The 26,087-nt window shown below is 35.3% G+C and overlaps 1 protein-coding gene across 2 annotated transcripts in view; it reads left to right on the plus strand.

Annotated features, from left to right (window-relative positions):
• The first annotated feature begins 3,560 nt into the window (after positions 1-3,560).
• The window catches only part of LOC127967756 (oocyte zinc finger protein XlCOF6-like), a 48,708-nt gene continuing 26,181 nt past the window's right edge, over positions 3,561-26,087 (plus strand). The window contains exons 1-2 of one of the 2 annotated variants that reach the window (XM_052568410.1): positions 3,561-3,930; positions 19,781-25,640. In XM_052568410.1, the coding sequence (XP_052424370.1) occupies positions 3,846-3,930; positions 19,781-21,717 (2,022 nt within the window). In that variant the 5' untranslated portion in view covers positions 3,561-3,845 and the 3' untranslated portion in view covers positions 21,718-25,640. Of the gene's footprint in view, positions 3,931-19,780; positions 25,641-26,087 lie in introns of those variants that run through there. The other variant, XR_008155822.1, reaches the window with a different exon arrangement.

Raw genomic sequence — 26,087 nt, forward strand, 5'->3', positions numbered from 1 at the left:
TTATTTGTTTGATGACATTTGTATTAAAATCAGACAAAAACGGTAAATAATTATTTTTATAAAAATATTAATATATAGTAATACAGGGAACCTATTACAATTAAAACAAAAACAAACAAAAATAAATAAAACTAATGTTTTGTCCCCATTAAAAAAAAATAATAATATTAATACTTTTTACAATTATTTATAATCTGACCACTGAAATTTCTGTTTCAATTTCAGAAATCTGATCACCTTACCTTATATATATATATATATATATATATATTTATATAAAAATAAAAAAAATAATAAAAAATATATAATTCATTCAGTATCTTTAAAAAAATCATAATCATGTTAATTAGAGGTGTTGCTATATACCAGTATTGGTAATAACTGTAATATTTAAAAATGAATGGTACACATGTGATTATTTAATGTATTGCTCAGCGGTTGCTTTTCTTTAACTCAGGAGACTTCAATGAGATTCTCATATATCTCTCATATTAGTATACACACCATTTCTGATGTTTCTCCTGAAAGTCCTTAGAAGTGGAAGTAGACACAAATGAGACGTGAAGTATTTGAGAAAATGTGGTTGCTCTTAACCTCAGGAGACGTAGTTGTGATTCTCATGTATTTCTCTTTTTAGCCTCAATAGTGTCTCAGATGTTTCTTCTAAAAATCCTTAGGAGAAATAAAACACAAAATAGACACAACAGAGACATGAGAAAGTTCAGAAAGAAAGGAATCCACAATGACAATGGGCGAGAAACATGGGAGCTCTCTTTATTGTCTTGCTGTTTTTACTGCAATGTGTTTCTTCACCTTTAATGTTGAGGACAGCAGGAGAAGAGACAGGACACAACTGAACAGGTGAGAACTGAACAGGGGCAGACAGTACCTTCAGCAGGGATTCGAACCCTTGTTGTCTGAGGTTCAGTTGTGCTTCACGTGGATGTGCTGCTCAAGACTATAGCTCTGACAGAGTTTACTCTACGCTCAGGATACACAACCTGATTCTCTTATAGGTCTCATCCAGATCTTTGTCTTAAGAGGTCTTCAGTTTTATTTTAGGAGAAACCTTAACTTTTACTAATATTGTTAATTAAAACTATCATTTAAATAGCATTACACATTTCAGAACATGAAGGGTTACTAGTTTATATTTATCTTCAGTGTCCAGCAATGCATACAACACATTTTACAAACACATTAGTACAAGTGATGTTTCGTATAAGAGCAATACCTTTTTTATAACAAATGTATGTAACAGTCTACCAGTGGGTTTTGTTTTTTGTACGGCACATTTTTGCATGTATGTTAATATAGGTGATTATTTCCTCTTTTAAATCAATGCCAATACCTCCTCCAATGCGAAGTCATCCATATGCTGAAAGATCTCATATCCCAATTCATCTCTCCCAGGAGTAGTGTGCCTCCCTCGTCTTATTGCCCTTCTTAATTCATGTAAAGAAAAGAACAAATTACATCACTATTGTCATTATTTTTGTTAAGTTTATACCCTTCCTGCTTAAGCATTAGCTCCCTCCTAATCAAACCATCACTACCAACATTATGATCACTGTGCACTCGCTGGAAACTCCTAACCAACAGATCAGCCTCATCCTTGTTACTAACCACTTCTCTACACCCTTCTACCAAAACAGGAATAGAAAAACCTCTAATTCCCGCCATACGATGAATCATATTACAAACCTGTTTAACAGTAGTCTCAGAACCAAGAGTGCCACAGAACTTCTGCCAACTCTCTCTTCACACACTTTATAAGCTTCCTAGCCTCAGCTCGCCGTTCCTTATATTCAACAACAAAGCTCTCAACAGGACATCTGCCACAACACAACTGATCGTCCCAACCCCATTTATAAGGGAAGAAATCACACTTATTAAACCTGACAGGGCACACCTGTGAAGTGAAGACCATTTCAGGTGACTACCTCTTGAAGCTCATCAAGAGAAAGCCAAGAGTGTGCAAAGCAGTAATCAAAGCTAAAGGTGGCTACTTTGAAGAAACTACAATATGACATATTTTCAGTTGTTTCACATTTTTTTGTTATGTATATAATTCCACATGTGTTAATTCATAGTTTTGATGCCTTCAGTGTGAATCTACAATTTTCATAGTCATGAAAATAAAGAAAACTCTTTGAATTCGAAGGTGTGTCCAATCTTTTGGTCTATATATATATATATATATAAAATAGAAAACAGGTATTTTAAATTACACTATAACTGTAAATTAGTATTACACTGTATTTTGATCAAATAAATGCAAACTTTGTGAGCATTAGAACTATAATCTCTCTCTCTCTCTCTCTCTCTCTCTATATATATATATATTGATGAGTAGTATACAGATCTTGATTGAAGATTGAAGATAGAAGAAGCACAAAATCACTTTTACAGACTTCTAAATTAAAAGTTCCCTCCTGGTGGAATGACCTCCCAACTCAGTCCTTCGCCATCTTCAAGATTCGGCTTAAAACCCATCTCTGTCTTTAACACTCACTATTCTAATTCTAGAATTAAAAGTGCCCCATTTAGACTTAAACGCTATTAATTTACTTGTTTTCTCAAACTAAATAAATAACACTAACTGTTCTATTCTTTTTGCATTCTATCTATTTTCCTTTTATTTATTATACAATTAACAAAAGCAAAAAGGCATCTAACACTAGCTTTCTCTATTCTATCTGTTTTCTTTTTATTATATAATTTTTAAAAAACTTGCTACGTGAACTGCGTTTAAGCTAACTGAGACTTGTTATAGCACTTATATATCATTGCTGTTTTGTTAGATTTGATTGCTTCCATTGTCCTCATTTGTGAGTCGCTTTGGATAAAAGTGTCTGCTAAACAACTAAATGTAAATGGATATAAATACAAACACATGCATGTATATATTTAAGAAATAACCTTTTAATATAATGCACTTTATCTAAATAAAGATTACATTTGATTTATTGCCTGTTATATTCTGAGGAGAAACTGAGATTGAACAAGATGATATTGACGTGATAATTCAGTTGATTAAACAGTTAAATATTTTTGCTGTCTTTTCGATTGCTCCAGTACTGTATTACATTTGTTTTTAAATGTAAAATTATATGTTTTTAGGAAAAAAAAGACTTTTATTTTGCTCTGGCGGTGTGACGTCATAAGGCTGCGCGCTCTCACGCGTCTGTGATTCGGCTGAAGAAAGGTTTGTGATGTTAATAGTTTAAAGTGTTTCAATCGACTAAACTCATTTAGAGTCGTATATTATTACACCGTGAAAACAAGTCTGAACCCGTGTCACATTGTAATGCTTTAACTAGTGTTATTAATGATGGTTAATGCTTGTAAAGTGTTCCCGAACAGAAGTAAGAGTGCGTCTCATTTCGCTCCCTATATAGTGAATCAGTTATTTTAAACACAACCTCGGTTACTGGTTAGTAGTGTTGGAGAAAACAGCAATGAATCAATTGAATCGCAAAATGATTCAGTGATCTGACGTCATCTGCTGTTTAAAACAGAGTAAATGCGATGAAAACAAACACAAACCTGTTTAATGATTACTTTTACTAACCAACTGCAAATGTTTTCCTGAAAGAGAAATCTATTAAATATAATCTACACATCATTCAATACTAAATATACATCTTAATACACATGTAAACCAAATTGTGTCCTTTTATTAATTTGATTGCTAATGTTGTTTTTAATGTCATACATTTTAAGTCCATTAACTCTGACTCCCTTAGCAGTGTGCTGACTACTGAACTAGAGCTGATTATTTCTGTTAATTATTCTCATCTTAATCACAGATAAACTGAGGTCCATGTGACACTTTTATAAAGATGGAGTTTATTAAAGAGGAGACAGAAGACGTGAAGATTGAAAACACATTCAGAGTCAAACATGAAGAGACTGAGGAACAAACAGGTTAGTTTTCATTCTCAAAGCTGAACTCTGTTATCATTATTAAAATGTCCAGCTCTACAGAACACATTAAACTCTAGTGTTGATATTTCCAGTTATTAATAAAAGTATTCTTAATAGAAGGCTATTATATTATTAACAAAAAAACTATTTCTGTGAAAACAACAGTTAGTTTCCTAATTGTGAAAAATGATGTGATGGTGAATCCCTCCATCAAGATCAAGATGGGTGGAGATTTGTTGTTGTTTTTTGGCTTGTGACTTGATCTTTTGAATTTAATACAAAACTGCTATTACATAACTGAACCTAGTTGAGAGGAAAGTGTTTCTAAATGTTTTAGACCTAAATGTCTGTAAGAAACCAGTTCTGCTGGGTCGAAGTCTTGTGGTCCTCTAACATGATTTTTGATGAGATGTTTGATAACTGCCAGCTTAAAGATACAGTTGCAATCAAAATTATTAGAGACTAATATTGTAGAAATGCAAGCTTTTCTAAGGATCTAGAATTTCATAAAATTGCATCTATAACAGTTTACTTGCATATAGGGCTGTGCGATATGCAAAAAAAAAAACCTATCATGATTTTATCAATTTTGCGATTTCAATTTTAATCACTATTTTGACACACACAGACATGCTTTACAGTCATAAATGCAATCAGTAGAAATTTGAAACATATTTCCAAAAGAAAACCAATGAGAGCTTTATCAAAAAGTTGTAACATGTCTCTAGAACAGACTCGAGTCAAAATAATCACTAAGTAAAGATGTCAAAGAAAATCTAGACATATGGCAAAATATTATAATAAAAAAATAAAATTAAACCTGTGTTCAGGGAGATGTTTTTTTTTTTTTTTGCCATGCATCGGTCATAAAGCTCACTGTAGCGGTGCCTCAGGTGTTATATCTTTTGAACAATATATAGGGCTGTGCAAAAAATGAATGCGATTTTCATGCACATCTCATCAGTAAAGACACTCCTGTAATTAGGAGTATATCTCCAGCACTTGCAATAAGCAATACCAATAACGTGATATTTAGCCCCTAAAATGCTAATCTTACCAAGGCAACCCTGCTAAAAAACGTATATTTTAACAGGACAGGATTTGTTGTGAAAACCTGGCAACCCTGATCTGAACGCACGTGCTGGAGATATTACAAGAGCGTCTTTACTAATGAGATTTTTTGCACACCCCTACCAATATATTTATTGCCCAAGGTTCACACGTACTCCATCTGCAGTGCTTTTACAGTAAGTTATGTGTACGCGGTCTATCCACTCGCACACAGATTTCCTTTGTTAACAAAACCAGACACGCGTGCTCAGACAATAGACTGTATAAGGCTCAGATACACACTGCTTCACAACGTGTCTCCTCTCGCTCAACCTGTGTCCTGTGCACTCACAACTCTCTCTGTGCTCATGCGCAAGACATTAAATCTTTTCGCACCTTTCTATCTATAACCTTTTCTGTTCTCATCTTTTTACTGCGTGCAGTGTGACCGCTCTGATCCATTAACATGGGCTCAAAAAAATGGCTACGCATCACAGTGTGTGTGAACCTGGAGTTAGGCATATGCCCAGTCTGCTCTGTTCTCGCGCTAGGAGCGCTGCAACCTGATTGGTTCAGATAACATACTGCGGGAGGTCGGGGCTGCGGAAAATCGTGCTATAAAGCGATTTAGAAATCGTGCACACTCAAATTGTGTTTTTATTTCAATTTCGATTAATCGCACAGCCCTACTTGCATATTAAATGTGATAATGTCAATATATAATGTCATATTTTTAGTTATAGGTATTTAACCCCTGATCATCGGCACTTATTTTTATGATAGGGAATAGGGATGCACCGGTTGACCGGCCATAAATCAGAACTATGCAGTTATTGCCTTTAATGTCACATGGTTATAGTTAATCTTTTATTTAAGGCAGTTCTCTGTAGTTTCAACCCAATTCAAAAACAAAAGCTAAATGTTGATGTCTGTACCATCTGTGTTTGTATTCAATGTAGGCTACTATACTGTGCAGTTACTGCTGTTAATTTCAGATGATTACAGTTATTGTTTTCAATAGCCAAAAGCAAGTTTGGCCTATTAAATACCAAATATCTTGTTTATGCACACTTTCCTTCTTTCTTGTTTGTTGCCTAAAAGATTTTTAAACAAATTGGAAATCGGTATCAGAATCGGCCATGAAAAATCATGATCGGTGCATCCCTAATAGGGAACAGATTTTAGAAACTATTAAAAACAGAATTAGCTCTTTTAATAGGCCCCAATTTTAACAATTTAAATGCAAAGTGTAAAGTGCATGGCACAGGTGCACTCAGGGCGTTTCCAAATCCACTTTTGCTATTTTAACGACAGAAAAATGGTCCGTGCGCTGGGGTGCATTTTTGGAATGGGTTTTCCCTATTTTCTATAAATAAGTAATGGTTGTAATGTTTACATGGTGGAAAAGCTGAACGCTTCTAATCGAAGAAATCTATCTGCTTGTGTGCTAAATTAAAGCGTGTGAGCAGATCATCTACAGGACAAGCAGGAATCCACCAAAGCTCCCCGTGATGAGTCTTTTAATTTGTGTGTGTGTTGGCACAATTGTTCAATTAATTCGCCAATTTCATTCATCTTATAAGTAGTAATAGGTTTAATTGAAAAACAGGGTCTGACCGTATTGTATATTGTTATTGAAATTTCATAATGTTTCACTTGATTATACATTTAGTCAGGATTTAAAGTTTGGAAAAAGTCTAACTAGTAAAATGTTTTACACGTTATGTGAAAACTAGTACAAGTATATAAATAATGAAAAAGAGACTTACTCATGTTTATGATCTCTGCTGAATAAAGTGCTTCATTCTTTTTTTCTGAGGAAATCCAAATCCTCAACCACATCACATCTTTTTTGGGGTGATTTATGTCTTATTCCTCTCATCCCGAAACAAACAGTAAAATAAAAAAACTTGAACAGTCTGGCTGCTTTTTCTTCTGTATGGGCGTATTTAAGCCGCGCGCTTCAGTTTGAATCTGAATAGCGCGGGGGCGTGGTCACAGAAGATAATGAAGGGAGACGTGAAAAACAGACATCGCGTTGTTTTCCTATGGATTACTTTAACACAGGATATTTGTTTTCGGTGGCACTTGTTTAGTTTAAAAGCAGACATGTCAAGCTTTCTATAGATATCTCTCTCACGTCTCTTCGTTGAGTATTCACGTTACAGTTACAGTTCATTTTAATGACACGTGTCTAAATGAAGATCAGCGCAGACAAAGGCTGCAGACAGCACACCTTGTTTGATATCTTTATTTTATAAATGCACAAAGTTCTGTTGTTATTATGTCTGTATCCAAAAAAAAATTAGACCCTTTACAGATTTAATTGATCTATTGATCTTATCTGTACGATCAAAACTGAAAGTGTAATTTTAAGTTCTTTTCGTGGTTATCAGGAGAAAATGCCTCATAACGTGTATCTGTTTTAATCGACTCCAGAGGGTTAACCCTCTGGAGTCTAAGGGTATTTTTGGGGCCTTGAGAAGTTTTGTCATGCCCTGACATTTGTGCTTTTTTCAGTTTCTTATAAATATCTAAATGGTTAAAGTCTAACATCACTGTAATCAGCACAAACTGGGCTATAATAATATGTGAAATGCATGCATGTACATGATTGTATTTTTGAGAAAAAAAATGTTATGCATGGTTAGTGAAAAACTAAAAATGTTAAATCACTTGAATAAGGCAATAAAACACATACATAAAATTGGTTGCCGGAAAAGTTGAGAACTGGAGCTTGTAGCCTAGTATTTTTCTTTCTGAATGATGTGAAAATCATCTTGTTTACTCACTCACAGAAAACAATATATTGATTTAAATTTTCTAAAACACTTTTTGTTGGTAAAAGTCATATGCGAGTAGGCGTCAACTATCATGAATATCATTGTGATTTACACCTGAGAAGACAAAGGCCTGCATAATGAGCTTCTCATTCAACTGTGCCACTGTGAGTGAGGAGTTACAAGAAAGAATGTGAGAACAAAATAAAAGTATATAATTTTATGTTTGTAGTTTATTAAGAATATATTTAATTATCCCACAACATAATTTAATATCCACTTGGGGGAGCAGTTAAACAGTTTATTAGGAACAATCAAAGCTGACTTTCAAATTTTTTGGCATCCTTTCTCTAGTCACACAATCCTTCAGAAATCCTTTTAACAAACTTATTTTCTACCAAATAAACCCCATTTATTATCATCATCATTATTATTATTATTAATGTTGAAAAGAGCTGATAATATTTTTCAGATTTTATTAGGGGGAATAAATCGAAAGAACTGCATTGTTTTTACATTTGTTAGAGTTATCTCTATTTGTCACATTTATATTATTTACATCAAGCTTTTGAATGGTATAGTATTGTATATTGTTATTGAAACTTCATAATGTTTCACTTGATTATACATTTAGTCAGGAATTATAGTTTGGAAAAAGTATTTGGAAAAAGTCTAACTAGTAAAATGTTTACACGTTATGTGAAAACTAGTACAAATAAATAAAAAGAGACTTACTCATGTTTATGATCTCTGCTGAATAAAGTGCTTCATTCTTTTTTCTGAGGAAATCCATTTCTCAAATCCTCAACCACATCACATCTTTTTGGGGTGAATTAAGTCTTATTCCTCTCATCGCGAAGCAAACAGTAAAATAAAATAAAAACTTGAAGAACAGTCTGGCTGCTTTTTCTTCTGTGTGGGCGTATTCAAGCCGCGCGCTTCAGTTTGAATCTGAATAGCGCGTTCAGCGCGGGGGCGTGGTCACATTAGATATAATGAGCGGAGATATGAAAAACAGACATTGCGTTGTTTTCATATGGATTACTTTATCTCAGAATATTTGTTTTCGGCAGCACTTGTTTAGTTTAAAAGTAGACATTCCAGGCTTTCTATAGATATCTCTCTCATGTCTCTTCTTTGAGTATTCACGGAGTTACAGTTCATTTTAATGAAATGTTTGTACATGACGATCAGCGGAGACAAAGACTGTAGACAGCGCACCTTGTTTGTTATCTTTATTTTATAAGTGCACAAAGGTTTTTTGTTATTATGTCTGTATCCAAAAAAAACTAGACCCTTTACAGATTCGATTGATGTATTGCTCTTATCTGTACGATTAAAACTGAGAGTGTAATTTAAGTTCTTTTCGGGGTTATCAGGAGAAAATGACTCAAAACGCATATATGCGTTAATCGACTCGAAAGGGTTAAACTCAACCTTGTGAAGACAGAATGAGTTGTGGTCTTTGCCAACCCAGCACTTCATCACAACTTCTCTATACACAGGGTTCCCACCCTTCTTGAAAGTACTTGAAAGTGCTTGAATTTCAGACATATGGATTCAAGGCCTGGAAAGTACTTTAAAACTAACATAGGTCCTTGAAAGTGCTTGAATTAAATTTGAAATCAGTTTTGTTTGTGCTATTTTTTTTAATTGTCCAATATGTGCTTCTGTCAAAAACAGAACTAAACAGGGGAGGTTATCTGTTTGATCTCTGACGCGATCGTGCGCAGCACCACAAAGTTGATTCTGTGCTTGCTTGATCTAATATTTTATTTTTTTGTTTAGGGCCGGGACTTTAACGCGTTAATTGAGATGAATTAATTAGACAAAAAATAACGCATTAACTATGATCAATTAATTACAGAAAAAAATTCCCGCATTTTTAATAACTTATTTTTGCACCGCGGAACGTTTCTCACTGGATGAGTTTCGGCGGACCGACATAGTTGCCATGTCCGCTTATAATACGCGACTTTGTGTTTTTTTTTTTTGTTTTTTGTAAGTCCCGTTAAAACAGCACGGGTTGCGGGTTGCGTTTTTTTGGGCTTATTAAAGAATATATGGTTGCTTGTTAGGAAAGTCTGACAAGCAACTTCGTTTTCTTTACATCTATGGTGTACATTGATACTGATACATTGATTAACACTGTCTGCTTACAGATATAGCCAAATCAGTGCAATCATATAAGTGCTGTGGCGTAACATTCGTCAAAACATTCCGCTGAATCCGCCCCCTTATCCCCTCATTGGAGTAAAATCACTTTCAACGTGCAGGCAGCGCGCTCTATGATCTACAGAAAACACGTATTTCAGTTTCTACAAACAATGCCTCCAACGAAGTGGAGAATTTTATTTTATTAAGCTAAATATGTTACAGCTCCCCTTAATGCTCTTGTCTTTCCCTTCTTGTCTTTTTGTCCTTTTCCTTCTCTCCAATCCGATTCAGCCTCACAGGTGATCGGAGATGAGGAAAGTGCATTCTCTCCGCTTTGTTGCAGTTCCCTGATTTTTTTTTATTTATCCTTTTTTTCCTAATCAGTTTATCCTTTTCTAATAAAGCAGTGGTTTTAGTTTAATATGTTGCTGGCTCATTTATTGTTAATAAATTATGATGCGGAAAATAAATAATCAAATAATATTGGGCTTGTTTTTGAAGATCCATTTGCTTTGCTTAATTGTCTCACGAGAGTTGGCAACTGTGCGGACCGATTATACTGGAGCACCAACTAGCGTTCGCATATCACCGCAGCACATGGAGCCTCAAGTATCACCTCAACGCAAAACATATAGCAGCTAGCGTGGACTTTACACTTTATGTTGAACTATGTATTATTTTGTTGGTGCAACAGTTTATGTTGAACACTTTATTGTTTGGCCAAGGTTATTGAGAGTTGGACTTAGTATGTTATGGCCTCTGAAGCAACAGAGAGATGTTTTCTAATAGTCAGTGTTTCCAATGTTCTGAATGCAATTGACAGTATTGTGTTTTACTTAAAAAACACTTTACAGAAGGTTCCAGAACCTATAAGCTTCCTGAATTTCTGAAATGTACTATTTCTAAATATGCTATTGCTACACTTCATGGCAAAAATTGCACTGGTCTGCTAGACTTGGTTGAACAAAAATAAACAATATTTTGTTGCTTATGTAATCAGTCATTATTCAATGGTATACTATAAATCCATGTGAAAAAAAATTACTTCTCACTGTTCTCAGGTCAAATATTTATATGCGATTAAAATGCGATTAATTTAGATTAATTAATTACAAAGCCTCTAATTAGTAAGATTAATTTTTTAATCGAGTCCCGGCCCTAGTTTTTTTAAATGTTGTAAATTTAAGTAGTAAATGAGAATAGCTAAAAAAATCAATGCATATATTTTGAGACAATAGGTCTTCTTTATGATTTTCAGTTTTGTTTATGATAATTAAAGCAACGGTTTTTAAAAAACGAAAGAATATGTAAATTTATGGTATTTGGTGTAAAATGCGCCCCCGCTGTAGCGACTAAAGGCTCCATGATTAACGTGATAATTAATAGACTGCTGATTTTTCCATTTGCTGACATGATATGGTTAGATTCAGTTGCTCAATACCATATTATGTTGGGTGTCCTTGGAGATAATCACCACGTTTAGAATGAAACCATCATATTTAAAAACATGATATTAATAATGTGTACGCGCCGCGCGCTTCACATGGATGATTATATATCTATAGCATGTGGGCGTGGTCGCGTAAGAGTTGGTGAAGGGAGACGTGAAAGACTGGACATCGTGTTGGTTTCATATGGATTACTTTATTACTTAATATTTGTTGTCAATAAGACTTGCTTAGTTTAAAAGTATTTCTCTAGAAATATCTCTCATATCTCCTTGTGGAGTATTTGTTGAGTTTCAGTTCATTTTAATGATGCATTTCTAAATGAAGATCACGCAGACCAAGGCTGCAGACAGCACACTAGGTTTGTTTTCTTTATTTTATAAATGCACAAAGTTTTCTTATTATGTGTGTATACAAATAAAAGTAGACCCTTTACAGATTCCATTGATGTATTGCTCTTACCTGTACGATCAAAACTGAAAGTGCAATTTAAGTTATTTTTGGCGATATACCACAAAACGCTTAAATGCATAGACTGAACAAAAAAATATTTTTATTTTTAAAATGTGCAGAAAATAGTACAAACTCTGCTAAAGTGATTGTTTTGAACAAGTATTAACTTAAACATTAAATAAATAAATAAATGAATGAATTTTTAGGGTTAGTTCTCCCAAAAATTATTTGGGACATTGACATTACATTTAGCTGACGCTTTTATCCAAAGCGACTTACAATTGCTGTATATATGTCAGAGGTCACACGCCTCTGGAGCCCGGGTCTCTCACACCAAAGGCATGTGTCTTATCCACTGTGCCAACACCACCCCATTATGTCATTAATAACTCACCCTCATGTCGTTCCAAACCCGTAAGACCTCCTTTTATCTTCGGAACACAGTTTAAGATATTTTAGATTTAGTCCGAGAGCTCTCTGTCCCTCCATTGAAGCTGTGTGTACGGTCTACTGTCCATGTCCAGAAAGGTAAGAAAAACATCATCAAAGTAGTCCTTGTGACATCAGAGGGTCCGTTAGAATATTTTGAAGCATCGAAAATACATTTTGGTCCAAAAATAGCACAAACTATGACTTTATTCAGCATTGTCTTCTCTTCCGTGTCTGTTGTGAGAGAGAGTTCAAAACAAAGCAGTTTGTGATATCCGGTTCGCAAACGAATCATTCGATGTAAACTGATCTTTTCAAACCAGTTCACCAAATCGAACTGAATCATTTTAAACAGTTCGCGTCTCCAATACGCATTAATCCACAAATGACTTAAGTGTTCATCTTCAGTTCTCTCTTCACAGCAGTTCAGTCAGTGTACTGTTTGAGTGCATGAATTACTCCGGGATATTGGTTTGTTTGAACTCAGAGGGAGTGTCAGCCACATTAAAAAAGTTAACAGCTTAAGTCATTTGTGGATTAATGCTTATTGGAGACGTGAACCGGTTTAAACGATTAAATTTGATTTGGTGAACTGGTTCAATCTAATCATTAGTTCACGAACCGGACATCACTGGACAGTAAACACAGTTTCAACGGAGGGACTGAGAGCTCTCGGACTAAATCTAAAATATCTTAAACTGTGCAGAAGATGAACGGAGGTGTCACGGGTTTGGAATGACATGAGGGTGAGTCATTAATGACATAATTTTCATTTTTGGGTGAACTAAACCTTTAAGTATTACCTATGGGGCTGTGTGGGCCTTTTACCCCATGCTGGGGTGCCTCTTCCCCCATGTGTGGGGTAAAAGGCCCCTCTTGCCACCACATACATTTATAGGATTTTTAAACAAAACAAATAACTTGAATTAATATTTTTTTACACTAAATCAGTTGCTCCGATAATAGTCAATACAAAAATATTTTTGTATTTATTATTTTGTATGTTTTATTTTGTATGTATTATTTTGTATGTATTATTTTGTAATATAACATATTTTAGGTGCAGTGAATAGCGCAGTTTTTCTTAAGGTGTGTCTTTAGCCCCGTTGTACCCTACCTCCTGCGTTCCTGTAATGTGTGTCCTGCTCCTGTATATGGCATATAATTTTCGTTTCTAACCACGAGATTTGCGTCCAGCGGGAACCCAGTTCCAAAGTCTAGCGCATTAACCTATGGAGAAGCAGTGATAATCAGGCTATCAGTCTCAATGCCGGGAAAGTGCAAATTCAATGGGATTTACAATAAAAAGGATTTACAAAATAATTTTAACACGTCTCCAGAGGCATAGATTATGCGGGGGACATGTCCCCCCACTTTATATCACAGAAATTTGTCCCCTGCACTTTTTCGGTCAAGTGTGTTCGAATAGAGGTTTTCAAGAGCTGGTGTGAATAAATATAGATTTAAACTCAGAGACAGGACCGTCTGCGCATGACATGATATTTCATTCGGACCCAGAAGGCGAGATGAACATCAAGGAGCGCTAAACTCTCATGAAGTGTGTGTTTCATTCACACTCGAAGACGGAGGGTGCTTTTGCTCAGAAAGTCATACCAGGAAACTCCTAATATGGACAAAAGCATCCAGCTATTGCTGTATGAAAACAGTTGTTTTCACAGAAAAACAGACACTTTTGGAAACACGAACACAATTGCCACAATATATGTTTTTTCAAGTCATCTCCAGCAGGTGATAAATAAAGTATATGAACAATGCAGTACTAATTGCATTTATTACAGTATATAATCTCTTCTGTTCACCAGGCCTGCATTTATTTGATCCAAAGTACAGTAAAACTACAATTTAGAAAAATTTTACTAGCCTATTTAAAATAACTTTTCTATTTGAATATATTTCTAAATGTAATTTGAGATTTTAAAGTTGAATTTTTAGCATCAGTACTCCAGTCACATGATCCTTCAGAAATAATTCTGATATTCTGATTTGCTGCTAAAAACATAAATGCTGAATTTTGGATCCTTCTATTCATCAAAGAATACTGAAAAATGTACTCATCTGTTTTAAAATATTGATCATCAGCAAATAATCATATTAGACTGATTTCTGAAGGATGAGACACTGAAGACTGGAGTAATGATGCTGAAAATTCAGCTTTGATCACAGGAATAAATTACAATTTACAATAAGTTCAAATAGAAAAAAGTTATTTTAAATAGTAAAAATATTTCACAATTGCTTTTGCTGTACTTTGATCAAATAAATGCAGCCTTGTTGAGCAGAAGAGACTTCTTTCAAAACATTAAAAATGTTATTAAAAAACTGTAGACTGGTAGGCTATATTGATTACAGAAATGTTACATTGTAATGTTTTATATTATATTGCAATGTTCTGTGTGTGTGTGTGTGTGTGTGTATATATATATATATATATATATATATATATATATATATATATATGTATGTATGTATGTATGTATGTGTATATGTGTATGTATGTATGTATATATATATATATATATATATATATGTTTGTGTATAAATGTATATATGTGTGTGTGTGTGTGTGTGTGTGTGATTTCTGTCCCCCTCACTTCTGAAAAGATGGCTATGCCCCTGCACGTCTCTATTGATGAATGTGCAAATGTGCAAATGTTAACAGGTTTTACTGTTATTAAAACATTTAACAACTTTTTATTTAAAAAAAAGCTGAGACAAATTATTTCTTAATTTAAAAACTCTTTAAAAACCAGTGTAATGCATTTTTTTTATCAATATTTCAGAAACTGCATTTGAATATTACAAGTATTGAATTGAATGGATTTCAAGTCCTTTAAACACGACTGTCTAAAACGGTTTAATTTTATAAAACCTACACATTCAAAACATCATTATTACTCTGACATTTCTTTATGTAAATATTAAGTTCAAGTGAAATGGTAAGTACAGTAAGGACTTTCTTGATGTGCTGGGGTTGTGAATTTCAAAGGTGATTGATTTAAAAAAAAATGGTGCTTTAAAAAGTCCTTGAAAGTCCTTGAATCTGGTGTTCATGAAAGAGTGGGAACCCTGTATACAGCTAGGATCGTCCACCATTGCTCCTTCTAGGACAGAGAGGAACCTTAGAGTTGTGACTGATCATCAACTAAGCTTCACAGATCATATTACTACAACGACTGGGTCCTGCAGATTTGCTTTATACAACATTAGGAAGATTAGACCCTTCCTATCAGAGCAGCCCACACAGCTCGTGTTTTCTCCAGACTGGACTATTGTATTTCTCTCTTAGCAGGCCTTCCGGCATGTACTATTGAGACTCTGCAACTGATCCAGGATGCTGCGGCAAAAGTAGTCTTCAATGAGCTTTTTTAAGGCTTGTTACAGCACTTGAATACTGTTACCCTTATATAGGTCTGAATTGCTTCTATTTGCTATTTTCATTTGTATGTTTTTTTTTATGTAATGTAAATGTAACTATCTTCTAAACTAAAAAGAAAAATGTGTGATCTTTGGCGTATGCGACGCCATGAACTAAATTACCCTAATTTAAAAACAAAATTACTAGGGTTGTGAAATACTCCAAAACTAATCTAACAACAAGAACACCAATCTAATCCAAAATCAAAGCAAACAGCAATGTAATAAATCAGATCAGAATTTATCTGAAATAAAAAGCTTTTGTAACATTACATGCAATACCATTAAAAGGCTTGTCAATATAATTTTTATTTTAATTTTTTTATTGGGGTCGGGGGTTATTGTAGAAATTAATACTTCTATTTAGCAAGGATGCTTTAAATTGACATACATTTATAATGCTACAAAAGATTTATATTTCAGATAAATGCTGATCTTCTGAACAGATTTGCTGCTTATGATTATTATCATTATTATTATAATTGAAACAGCTGAATATATTTTTTCAGGCGTCTTTGATGAATAGAACAATAATAGTTTCAATAATGATAATGATAATAATTATGTTTTTTGGAGCAGCAAATCAGTATATTAGAATGAAATGATTTCTGAAAGATCATGTGACTGGAGTAATGATGCTAAAAATTCAGCCTTCACAGGAATAAATTACATTTTAAAATATATTAAAATAAATAGTTACTGTTTTGCTGTGCTTTGGATCAAATACATGCAGGCTTGATGAGCAGAAGATACTTCTTTAAAAACAGAGTTGAGTGGTAGTGTATATTGTGAATAAAATGGTTTAAGAAAACATCTAATCACTTAACTTGATTTTGTCTCTTATCCATGTTACACACTTACGAAAGGAGATGTTACGCAGAATGATGTGTCCTTCCATTAATTTTCATATAGTAATGAAATGGTTTCTCTGTCATCTCATTTTGTCAAATATATTTATTTGTATAAATTAATTATATAATAATTGTATTTACATAATATTATTTCCCAAAGCTGAAAATCTTTTATTTATTTATGTAAAACAGTATTTTAACTGTCTAAGATAAATCTAAGACATATAAAATAATCTAACACAAAGCACATGCAGTCACACATTCACACAAGTTGCAGGAAGATCGAAAGTTAGGGAAAGATGAGTTTAAGAGAATGGAAATGTGGAATCCCAAGTTTACAGCAATACGTTAAATTGCTTAGACATGAACAACCATCAATCACTTAATTAACCCTCGCATTGAGTTCCTCAATGGGGTTTAAATTATATTAGATACACCAGTACAAATGTCTGAAGGTACATTGCCTGTGTAAAGGTGTCCCTTTGTTGTTGTTGAAAGGGGGTTTCCGATGTCGCTGATTGGCTGGAAGTTCAGTAGTCGCTGAAGTGACGTCTTGGGAAGCCCGTGGTTGGGTGTTGGCTGAAGATGCAGAGTTGTGTGGCTGGTTGAAGTTGAACTCTGTTACAAAACTTAACTCAGAACACGAAACTCTCAAATGGAAAAGAAAAGAAGTAAAGTTTGACGAGACTAGGTGGTGTTTCTTCTCATCGTGGCTAAGTAGCAGCAGGCGTGCAGGCCGAAGCACGCTGGAAACGCGCTCAAAGAACAGTGATGACAAACAACATGGCTAAAAGCTAAAGCTAAGAAGCAAACTAAAAGCAGGCAGGCTTCTAATAGCAGAAGCTAAACGCATAGCTAAAAACTAAAAGAAAGATTTTATGGTGTCCTAAGTATTTAAACTGGCCTGTTGGCCACACCTCAAATGTCGTCTTGACCAATCAGATATTGTCTTGGCTCGGGGGTATCATAAATCATATGTTAACTTATCAAGCACATGGTCCGAATTTTCCCGCTCTTGCAGTGTCTAATTTTGGACATGATTACTAACAAGAATATGATACATTTGACAAATAACTGATGGTCATGACTGTTTCAAGCAAGCAGATTCAATCACACACATACCAAACAGGATTATGAATCTTTAAGCTATCCCATAGTTATTAAAAGACATACACAATAAGTGATTATAACATGATAGTCAAATGTGTGGATTACATATAAATGAATATGGAGTGAAGCGATAGACTGATTTTCATTTATAAGTCCATATATATGTAGAAAAGACAGTCTAGAGAGTCTAGTAGCAACGTATCTTCCGTGATGTCCCCGATGCGCGGGTCCGGGTGGGTAAAGAAATGTTACTTTATTTGTGGGCTGGGGCGGGCCAAATAATTTCATAAAAGCGGGACCCGCATCACTAGACTGCATCTGCGAGCACAAGTGGTACTGTGGCCGCCGGTCCACGACTGGTACAAAAAGATGACGCTCATTAAAGCTCACTGGCTGAGTTTTCTCCTCTGAAAGAAAAGGTTGCACAACTGACAGAATAAGTTACAATATCTGAAATATTGCTGCTACATTTTATTAGCTTTTTTTTTTTTTTTTACTTGAATGCCATTGCTTAAATTGATATTATTTATCTTTTGACATTTAATCTTCTGAGTTCAGAAACATTGTTTAATATAATCGCTGTTCATATTTTTATTCAAAGTTCAGAATCAAGATAAATTTATTACTCTAATGTTTCTTATGATGACTGAGATAATGCTGCTAAATGTATTCTTTCTTTACCTTGAATTTCATTGCTCTATTTTATTTTTTACATTTTTATATTTCATATTTTGTTCAAATGTTTAATATATCTGCTGTTCATATGTTCATTTATTAGTGTGTTATATGATTAGAATGTTGTCCCGGTTTTAAAATAAAGCACATCAATGATATTTGAGAGTGTATTTTCCCTTTTCAGGAAAAGTATCGAAAAAGTATCGAAATCGCAATTCTTGACTAGGTATCGGTATCGAAACAATAATTTTGGTATCCTGACAACACTAGTCTGCTATATTCATAAATGCAGTTTTTGGGCCTGCAAGGTGGGAATGTCCAGTGGAAACTAAATGAACTGCGACACAATAAGATTGTGCTTTACAGAAGGTTGTGACAGACCCAAATCATCACTATTGAATTGTTGCATTTTCCCAGTTGCCAAATATTGTAATGTAGTGATTAATTTCTGGCGCTATGGCATTTCTGCGCTGTGTCGGAGATGTTAGCATGTCTCTAATAAGATCAGTCACAAACATGATCCCTGCACGATCTAATCTATAGCGTCTTATTAACTCACTGTCATCCATTGTCTGCAACACATTTCTTCTGCCTCTTCTTCTTTCTGCCATTTTCTCCTCTGCTAAAGAAACTCTTAAGCTTCTTAAAAGTCCTCTTCTGTGCTCCTAACAAGTTTGACCTTAAGACCTCTTTTAAGGGTTAAGATCCTTTCTGAATTACTTTTTTCTTTACTAGGATTTTTTCTTTAATTTTAAGAGTAAACGCCTACATTTCTAAGAATTTTCTTAGAATTTTGTCACTAGGAGCTAATTTTTGCATTAATATTCTTTATGAATACGGGCCCTGGTCTCAACTGATCTTTAGGCCAATATTTATTCAGTCTTATTCGACACCTGTTGGCAACAGGAATTTACTTTTTTTACACTAACTTAAACATGCAATGTCTAATCTGACCAAAACTTTGCATGTTTGGAAAGAGTCCTGGCCTGAACACATTTACATTTACTGTTGGCAACAGGAAATGTGGCTCAAATATTTACCATTTTATAATCATATGGCCCAACATTCACTGTTCTCCTATGGCAACCGGGTGGTGCTGAGCCCGGGTGCGAGGTCCCTTTCATCGTTTCTTGCAGCTTTAATTTATATTTTATCTGTATTTAATGTTCTACTGTTAGTGTTACCTGTTTACACCGAGTGTCTGATAGTAATGCAATTTAAATTCTCTGTATGTATGTACTGTACATGTGGAAGAATTGACAATAAAGCAGACTTGACATGACTTACGTTGTTTCTACATTAATTTGGAGATTCAATGTGAAGTTGTGACAATATATACAATAATTTATTTTCTGAAAATATGCAATCAATATTTTTTTTATCGATTGACAGCATTAGTCTAAATGTTTAGATGTCTGTTGTTTTGTGTAATTAAACTAGTATTTGTCTCTTTTTACCTCAGACCTGATGGCACTGAAAGAGGAGAGTCAAGGACTGAATGAAACCGAAGAGAAAGAACAAAATGAGAAACATCATGATTTCAAAACTGAAGAAAAATCAATTAGTTGTTCACAGACTGAAAAGACTCAGAAAATACAAACTAAAACCCTTAATTCCAACATAATTCATATTGGAGAGAAACCTTACACCTGCAAAATGTGTGGAAAGTGTTTTACACAGAAATATCACCTTAATGTCCACATGAGAATTCACACTGGAGAGAAACCTTACACCTGCAAAATGTGTGGAAAGTGTTTTACACGGAAAGATCACCTTAATGTCCACATGAATATTCACACTGGAGAGAAACCTTACACCTGCAAAATGTGTGGAAAGTATTTTACACGGAAAGATCACCTTAATGTCCACAAGAGAATTCACACTGGAGAGAAACCTTACACCTGCAAAATGTGTGCAAAGTGTTTTACTCTGAAAAGTCAGCTTAATGTCCACAAGAGAATTCACAGTGAAGAGAAACCATTCATATGCCCTCAGTGTGGAAAGAGATTTAAACAGATAAATGGCCTTAATGTCCACATGAGTATTCACACTGGAGAGAAACCTTACACCTGCAAATTGTGTGGAAAGTGTTTTACTCTGAAAAGTCAGCTTAATGTCCACAAGAGAATTCACAGTGAAGAGAAACCATTCATATGCCCTCAGTGTGGAAAGAGATTTAAACAGAAAAATACCCTTAATGTCCACATGAGAATTCACACTGGAGAGAAACCTTACACCTGCAAATTGTGTGGAAAGTGTTTTACACATAAAAATAACCTAAATGTCCACATGAATATTCACACGGGAAAGAAACCTTACACCTGTGAGCTGTGTGGAAAGTGTTTTACACGAAAAGAGCACCTTAATGTCCACAAGAGAATTCACACTGGAGAGAAACCTCACACCTGTGAGCTGTGTGAGAAGAGTTTCACACGAAAGGAAGATCTTGAGATTCACATGAGAATTCACAGTGAAGAGAAACCATTCATATGCCCTCAGTGTGGAAAGAGATTTAAACAGAAAAATACCCTTAATGTCCACATGAGAATTCACACTGGAGAGAAACCTTACACCTGCAAAGTGTGTGGAAAGTGTTTTACACATAAAAATAGCCTTAATGGCCACATGAGAATTCACACTGGTGAGAAACCTTACACCTGTGAGCTGTGTGGAAAGTGTTTTACACATAAAAATCGCCTTAATGTCCACAAGAGAATTCACACTGGAGAGAAACCTCACACCTGTGAGCTGTGTGAGAAGAGTTTCACACGAAAGGAAGATCTTGAGATTCACATGAGAATTCACAGTGAAGAGAAACCATTCATATGCCCTCAGTGTGGAAAGAGATTTAAACAGAAAAATACCCTTAATGTCCACATGAGAATTCACACTGGAGAGAAACCTTACACCTGCAAAGTGTGTGGAAAGTGTTTTACACATAAAAATAGCCTTAATGGCCACATGAGAATTCACACTGGTGAGAAACCTTACACCTGTGAGCTGTGTGAGAAGAGTTTCACACGAAAAGAGCACCTTAATGTCCACAAGAGAATTCACAGTGAAGAGAAACCTTACACCTGTGAGCTGTGTGAGAAGAGTTTCACACGAAAGGAAGATCTTGAGATTCACATGAGAATTCACACTGGAGAGAAACCATTCATATGCCCTCAGTGTGGAAAGAGATTTAAACAGAAAAATACCCTTAATGTCCACATGAGAATTCACACTGGAGAGAAACCTTACACCTGCAAATTGTGTGGAAAGTGTTTTACACAGAAAATTCACCTTAATGTCCACATGAGTATTCACACTGGAGAGAAACCTTTTATCTGCAAACTCTGTGGAAAGAATTTCTCACATAACATATACCTAAAGAATCACATGAGGATTCACAACTAGAGAGAATCCGTTCGCATGTGGTCAGTGTGGATAGAGTTTCAGATATAAAGAAAGCCTTAATAATCACATTAAGTTTCATTCAAGAGAGAACAGTTTTAAATGTCATCAGTGTGAAATGAGTTTCACAGAGAGGAAACATCTTAAGAATCATGTTAAAATTCACGTCTGAGAAAAGCCTTTACTGTGCCATCTCTGTGGAAAGAGAACTTTGCTCAACTGGAGGAAGCCTCAAGAAACACTTGAGAATTCGGCTGGTCTCCATGTTTGGAAACCCAGAGTCCCAGTCAAACGCAGTCAGTCCAGTATGGGATGACAACAGCAAAGAAAATACTATTTTGAAGAAAGTTTGTACACAAATTTGAGATGTGACTAACGGAGTTTAGCAGTGTGCTACAAATGGAGAAATTCTGATGTGAAATTGTAAACCGAAGAGATTCTTACAGATATGGAAACTCTTTTAAATATCTTGAAGGTGATAACTGATTATTAATTTCAACACTCTAGACAAGGGATAGGCAATGATGGTTCTGGGTACCACTGTCCTGCAGATTTTAGGTCCAACCCTAATCAAACACACCTGAACAAGCTAATTAAAGTCTCCAAAGTTACAAGAGCTACAGGCAGGTATTGGTTTTTTCAAGGTTTGAGCTAAACTCTGTAGGACATCGTCACTCCAGGACCACGTTGCCTATCCCTGATCTGGACATATTCTCTGTGTGGTGTGAAAGACTATGTCTAGTAAGGTTATCATGCAGCTATTGAATAATTGGATGATATTTTGTACTGAAATTTTATTTTATATAGCCCCCCTCCCAATTTTAGAAAACTTTTGGGGCATCATAAAGAGGAAGATGCGACAAAGAAGACCTAAGACAGTTGACATCCAAAGCAGTTTGACCAATAACATGTAGGTATTGTTCATAATTGACCAATTGTGGGGCTGCGCGTGAGAGGGTATGAACTACAAGGAACGATCAAAGCTGTGCCAACATGTGTTTGTTCGGTCGATTGACTTGAATCATTGCTGCACACCAATCAAAAAAAGACACCAAAGTAGGTTCGAGAGAGCAAATCGAAAGCATTAGGAGCGGTCTGCTCTGCTTTCTATAGCTCACGAATGTCACACAACTTGGATATTTTAGGCACATGTGGGGCATCTGGCCACTTTATTGAGTATAAACTGCTTACCTGTGCGCCCACTTTCCAGTGATCACTCCGGTGTATTCTCCAAGTTCCTGTTTTCCTTGTCATCCAGTTGTCATCGTGTGTATAAGTGCTCCATGTGTGGTTGTAGCTCCATGTAGCTTCGCTTTTCTGTTGAATCTCCATCTTACTATCACTCTCTGTTGTCAAAAGTGATCAAATATAAACTTAATTCCAACCATATATTCGAAATTATCTATCAAACTAATCTGACCATTCGCTTTGTAGCCGATCTGACTCGAACCAGACAAATTAAAGAGTCGATCAGGACTGTGGTTGAAACACGAGCCGAATACCTCAGGAAGTCCTAAAACATTCTGTGCCACAAGTCCCAAACAAGATAACCAACCAACCAACTCTGCATCTTCAGCCAACGCCCAACCACGGGCTTCCCAAGACGTCACTTCAGCGACTACTGAACTTCCAGCCAATCAGCGACATCGGAAACCCCCTTTCAACGACAACAAAGGGACACCTTTGCACAGGCTGTCTGTACTGGTGTATCTAATATAATTTTAACCTCATTGAGGAACTCAATGCGAGGGTTAATTAAGTGATTGATGGTTGTTCATGTCTATGCAATTTAACGTATTGCTGTAAACTTGGGATTCCACATTTCCATTCTCTTAAACTCATCTTTCCCTAACTTTCGATTTTCCTGCAACTTGTGTGAATGTATGAGTGCGTGCGTTTATGTGTTAGATTAGTTTATGTCTTAGATTTATCTAATAAAGCCTTATTCATATTGAAAAGAGAAGTATCTTGTGTTTTGTGCTTACAAGTTAATGTCTTAAATTGCCGATCTTGTTACTGTGCTAATTGATATTGTTTTCACTATAGTTTGGATATTAATATCCAGTGCAGATTTGATGTTAAACGGCTCGTTCAGTGAATCGCAGGGCGTCTCAGTGATCAGCCATGAAACAGTGATTCTGTTCAAATTCCCTTTAAAATCTTAGCTAAATTGACCTGTTTCCCTTACAGCTTTAAATTTTACATTGCAAATGCTTTGCGCATACACCGCGTTAGCATTCGTTAGCTTGTCATTCACATTTCCACTCGCGCTTCTATTCGCATCTACTACAGTTTTCTTTTCTCTTGCCTCATTTCTTTTATCTCACACGCCATTTTTCAGAAGTTTATCAAAAAACATTGGTAAGTCAGAATCATTCTTCTTTCTCTGTTGGCAACGAGGGATTTACATGTGATAAATGCAGAGAAATAGCAAGGCTTACAGGGAAGATTTCAGAATTAGAGACATGCATCCAAACTTTAATTGAGGACAGTAAGAATGTTAGGGCTCTAGATACGGCTTTGGATGCGTCTAGCTCAGGGACTCCTGTACATTGTTAGGTTACGGAATCAGAGCCTCTGCAGCAGGGCAACTGGGTGACAGTGAGGCAGCATAATCGTGGGTCAAAACACCGCTCTTCTGTTCCGATCAAAACATTAAACAAGTTCCCTCCACTCAGTGATGCACTCACTGAGAAACCTGATGAAAGTGCTCTAGTTATTGGTGATTCTATTGTACAGAACGTGAATATAGAGACACCAGCCACCATAGTCAAATGTTTACCAGGAGCCAGAGCGCCTGACATCTTGGCAAATTTAAAAGTGCTGGCTAATGCTAAACATTAATACAGTAAGATATTCACTAATGATGTTCGACTTTTCACCAGTCGGAGATCACTAAAAATAACATTAAACTGTTAACCTGCACCCCGACGCGGGCGTCCTCAATGCCCCTCAACTCGCAGGTGTCAGTGTTTACGAATAGATTAAATGAAATGGAACAAATTTAATCTTGACAAACTATTTATCATTATAAAGATCTAAGCCTCAAGCATCGATGACAGATCGCTGTTTTTGAATGGAAAGCTTATAAAGACTGTATTTGACTAGATTTGTGTAAGCAGTACACATCAAAACATGCACAATGGAAATGCAGTACATACCAGATTTGTCGTAATAACGAGTCAGAAACACATCCACAGCTGTAAATCCCAGTTTAGTTAGAAAGGTAAGGGTCCACTGAACGACATCTCATGGAGCATGTTTAGTCCAACGAAGCAATAACATTGTAATATGGATCATAATTCCTTTGTTTACATTTCATTTCTTCAGTGACAGAATTGTTTGCATCCGTTATGGAATAACTCATGGTCAGAAACTGTATCTTGGTAGTAAAAAAAACGGCATGGTTTTGCAGCGTACAGTGTCACAAACAGAATGAGACAATCCACTGGAAAAAAGAATGAATGAAAGATTGGCGAAATGTAGTTTATTTGAATTTTGCCGCTCCCTCGTGACGCGCTCTGACGCACCTGTCAGCTGATGGATGCAGAACTTATAGCAATCGCCTTTTTCTTTGTTTCTTTTCATTTTTAACAGTTTTTATATATGTGGGAGTGTATTTTATGTTGAATGTGAATGTATCTGCATGATTACCATTCTTTTGAGTGCAAATCAGCCCAAATCAGCTCGCTATTACTGTATGATCACGGCTATCAAAGTGAACGCGTCTATATGAATAGAGAGAGTGGATTATTTACTTTATGGCACATTTGTGTTATTACCATCTGTATAAGTGGCCATCAGCACATCAGTGCTTATTTTCATTGTAATTCATTGTAAATGCTGAATTTCTAGCAATCTCAGGATGTTCTGTAATTGGCAAATAAAGTTAAATCTTTTTATTATTATTATTATTATTATTATTATTATTATTATTACTCAAATGATTCTTATTGTATTTTCTAGTGATCAAATAAATCACTTATGATGTCTAAGTTTCTGTCTAGTGTTTTATAATTGAAAAAAAAACTATGCATTGGTATGTTTAATGACTAAATAGTTTGTAGAAGCCTTCAATACTATTGGTAAATATTTTTATATTTGGGGGGTGGGGGGTCTAGACATAGTCTCATAAAAAATATCTCATTTTTCATGCTATCTTATTCAGATTTGAAATCTAAACTCATGAGACATGTGACTTTCAACCCATTAATTTTCTAGATTGCTCCAGGTATCATTTAATTGTAACCCAGGTTAAAATCTTTTCAAAATATATATTAAATGTTTGTATATTGGTTCTGCTGTCCCCGTCCCTTTAAATTGCCTGTGTGGACTACGTGCTACGACTTCACGTAACCCCAGTCATTTGACTG

Source organism: Carassius gibelio, chromosome A4 (assembly GCF_023724105.1).
Source record: "Carassius gibelio isolate Cgi1373 ecotype wild population from Czech Republic chromosome A4, carGib1.2-hapl.c, whole genome shotgun sequence".
In the NCBI taxonomy this organism is placed as follows: Eukaryota; Metazoa; Chordata; class Actinopteri; order Cypriniformes; family Cyprinidae; genus Carassius; species Carassius gibelio.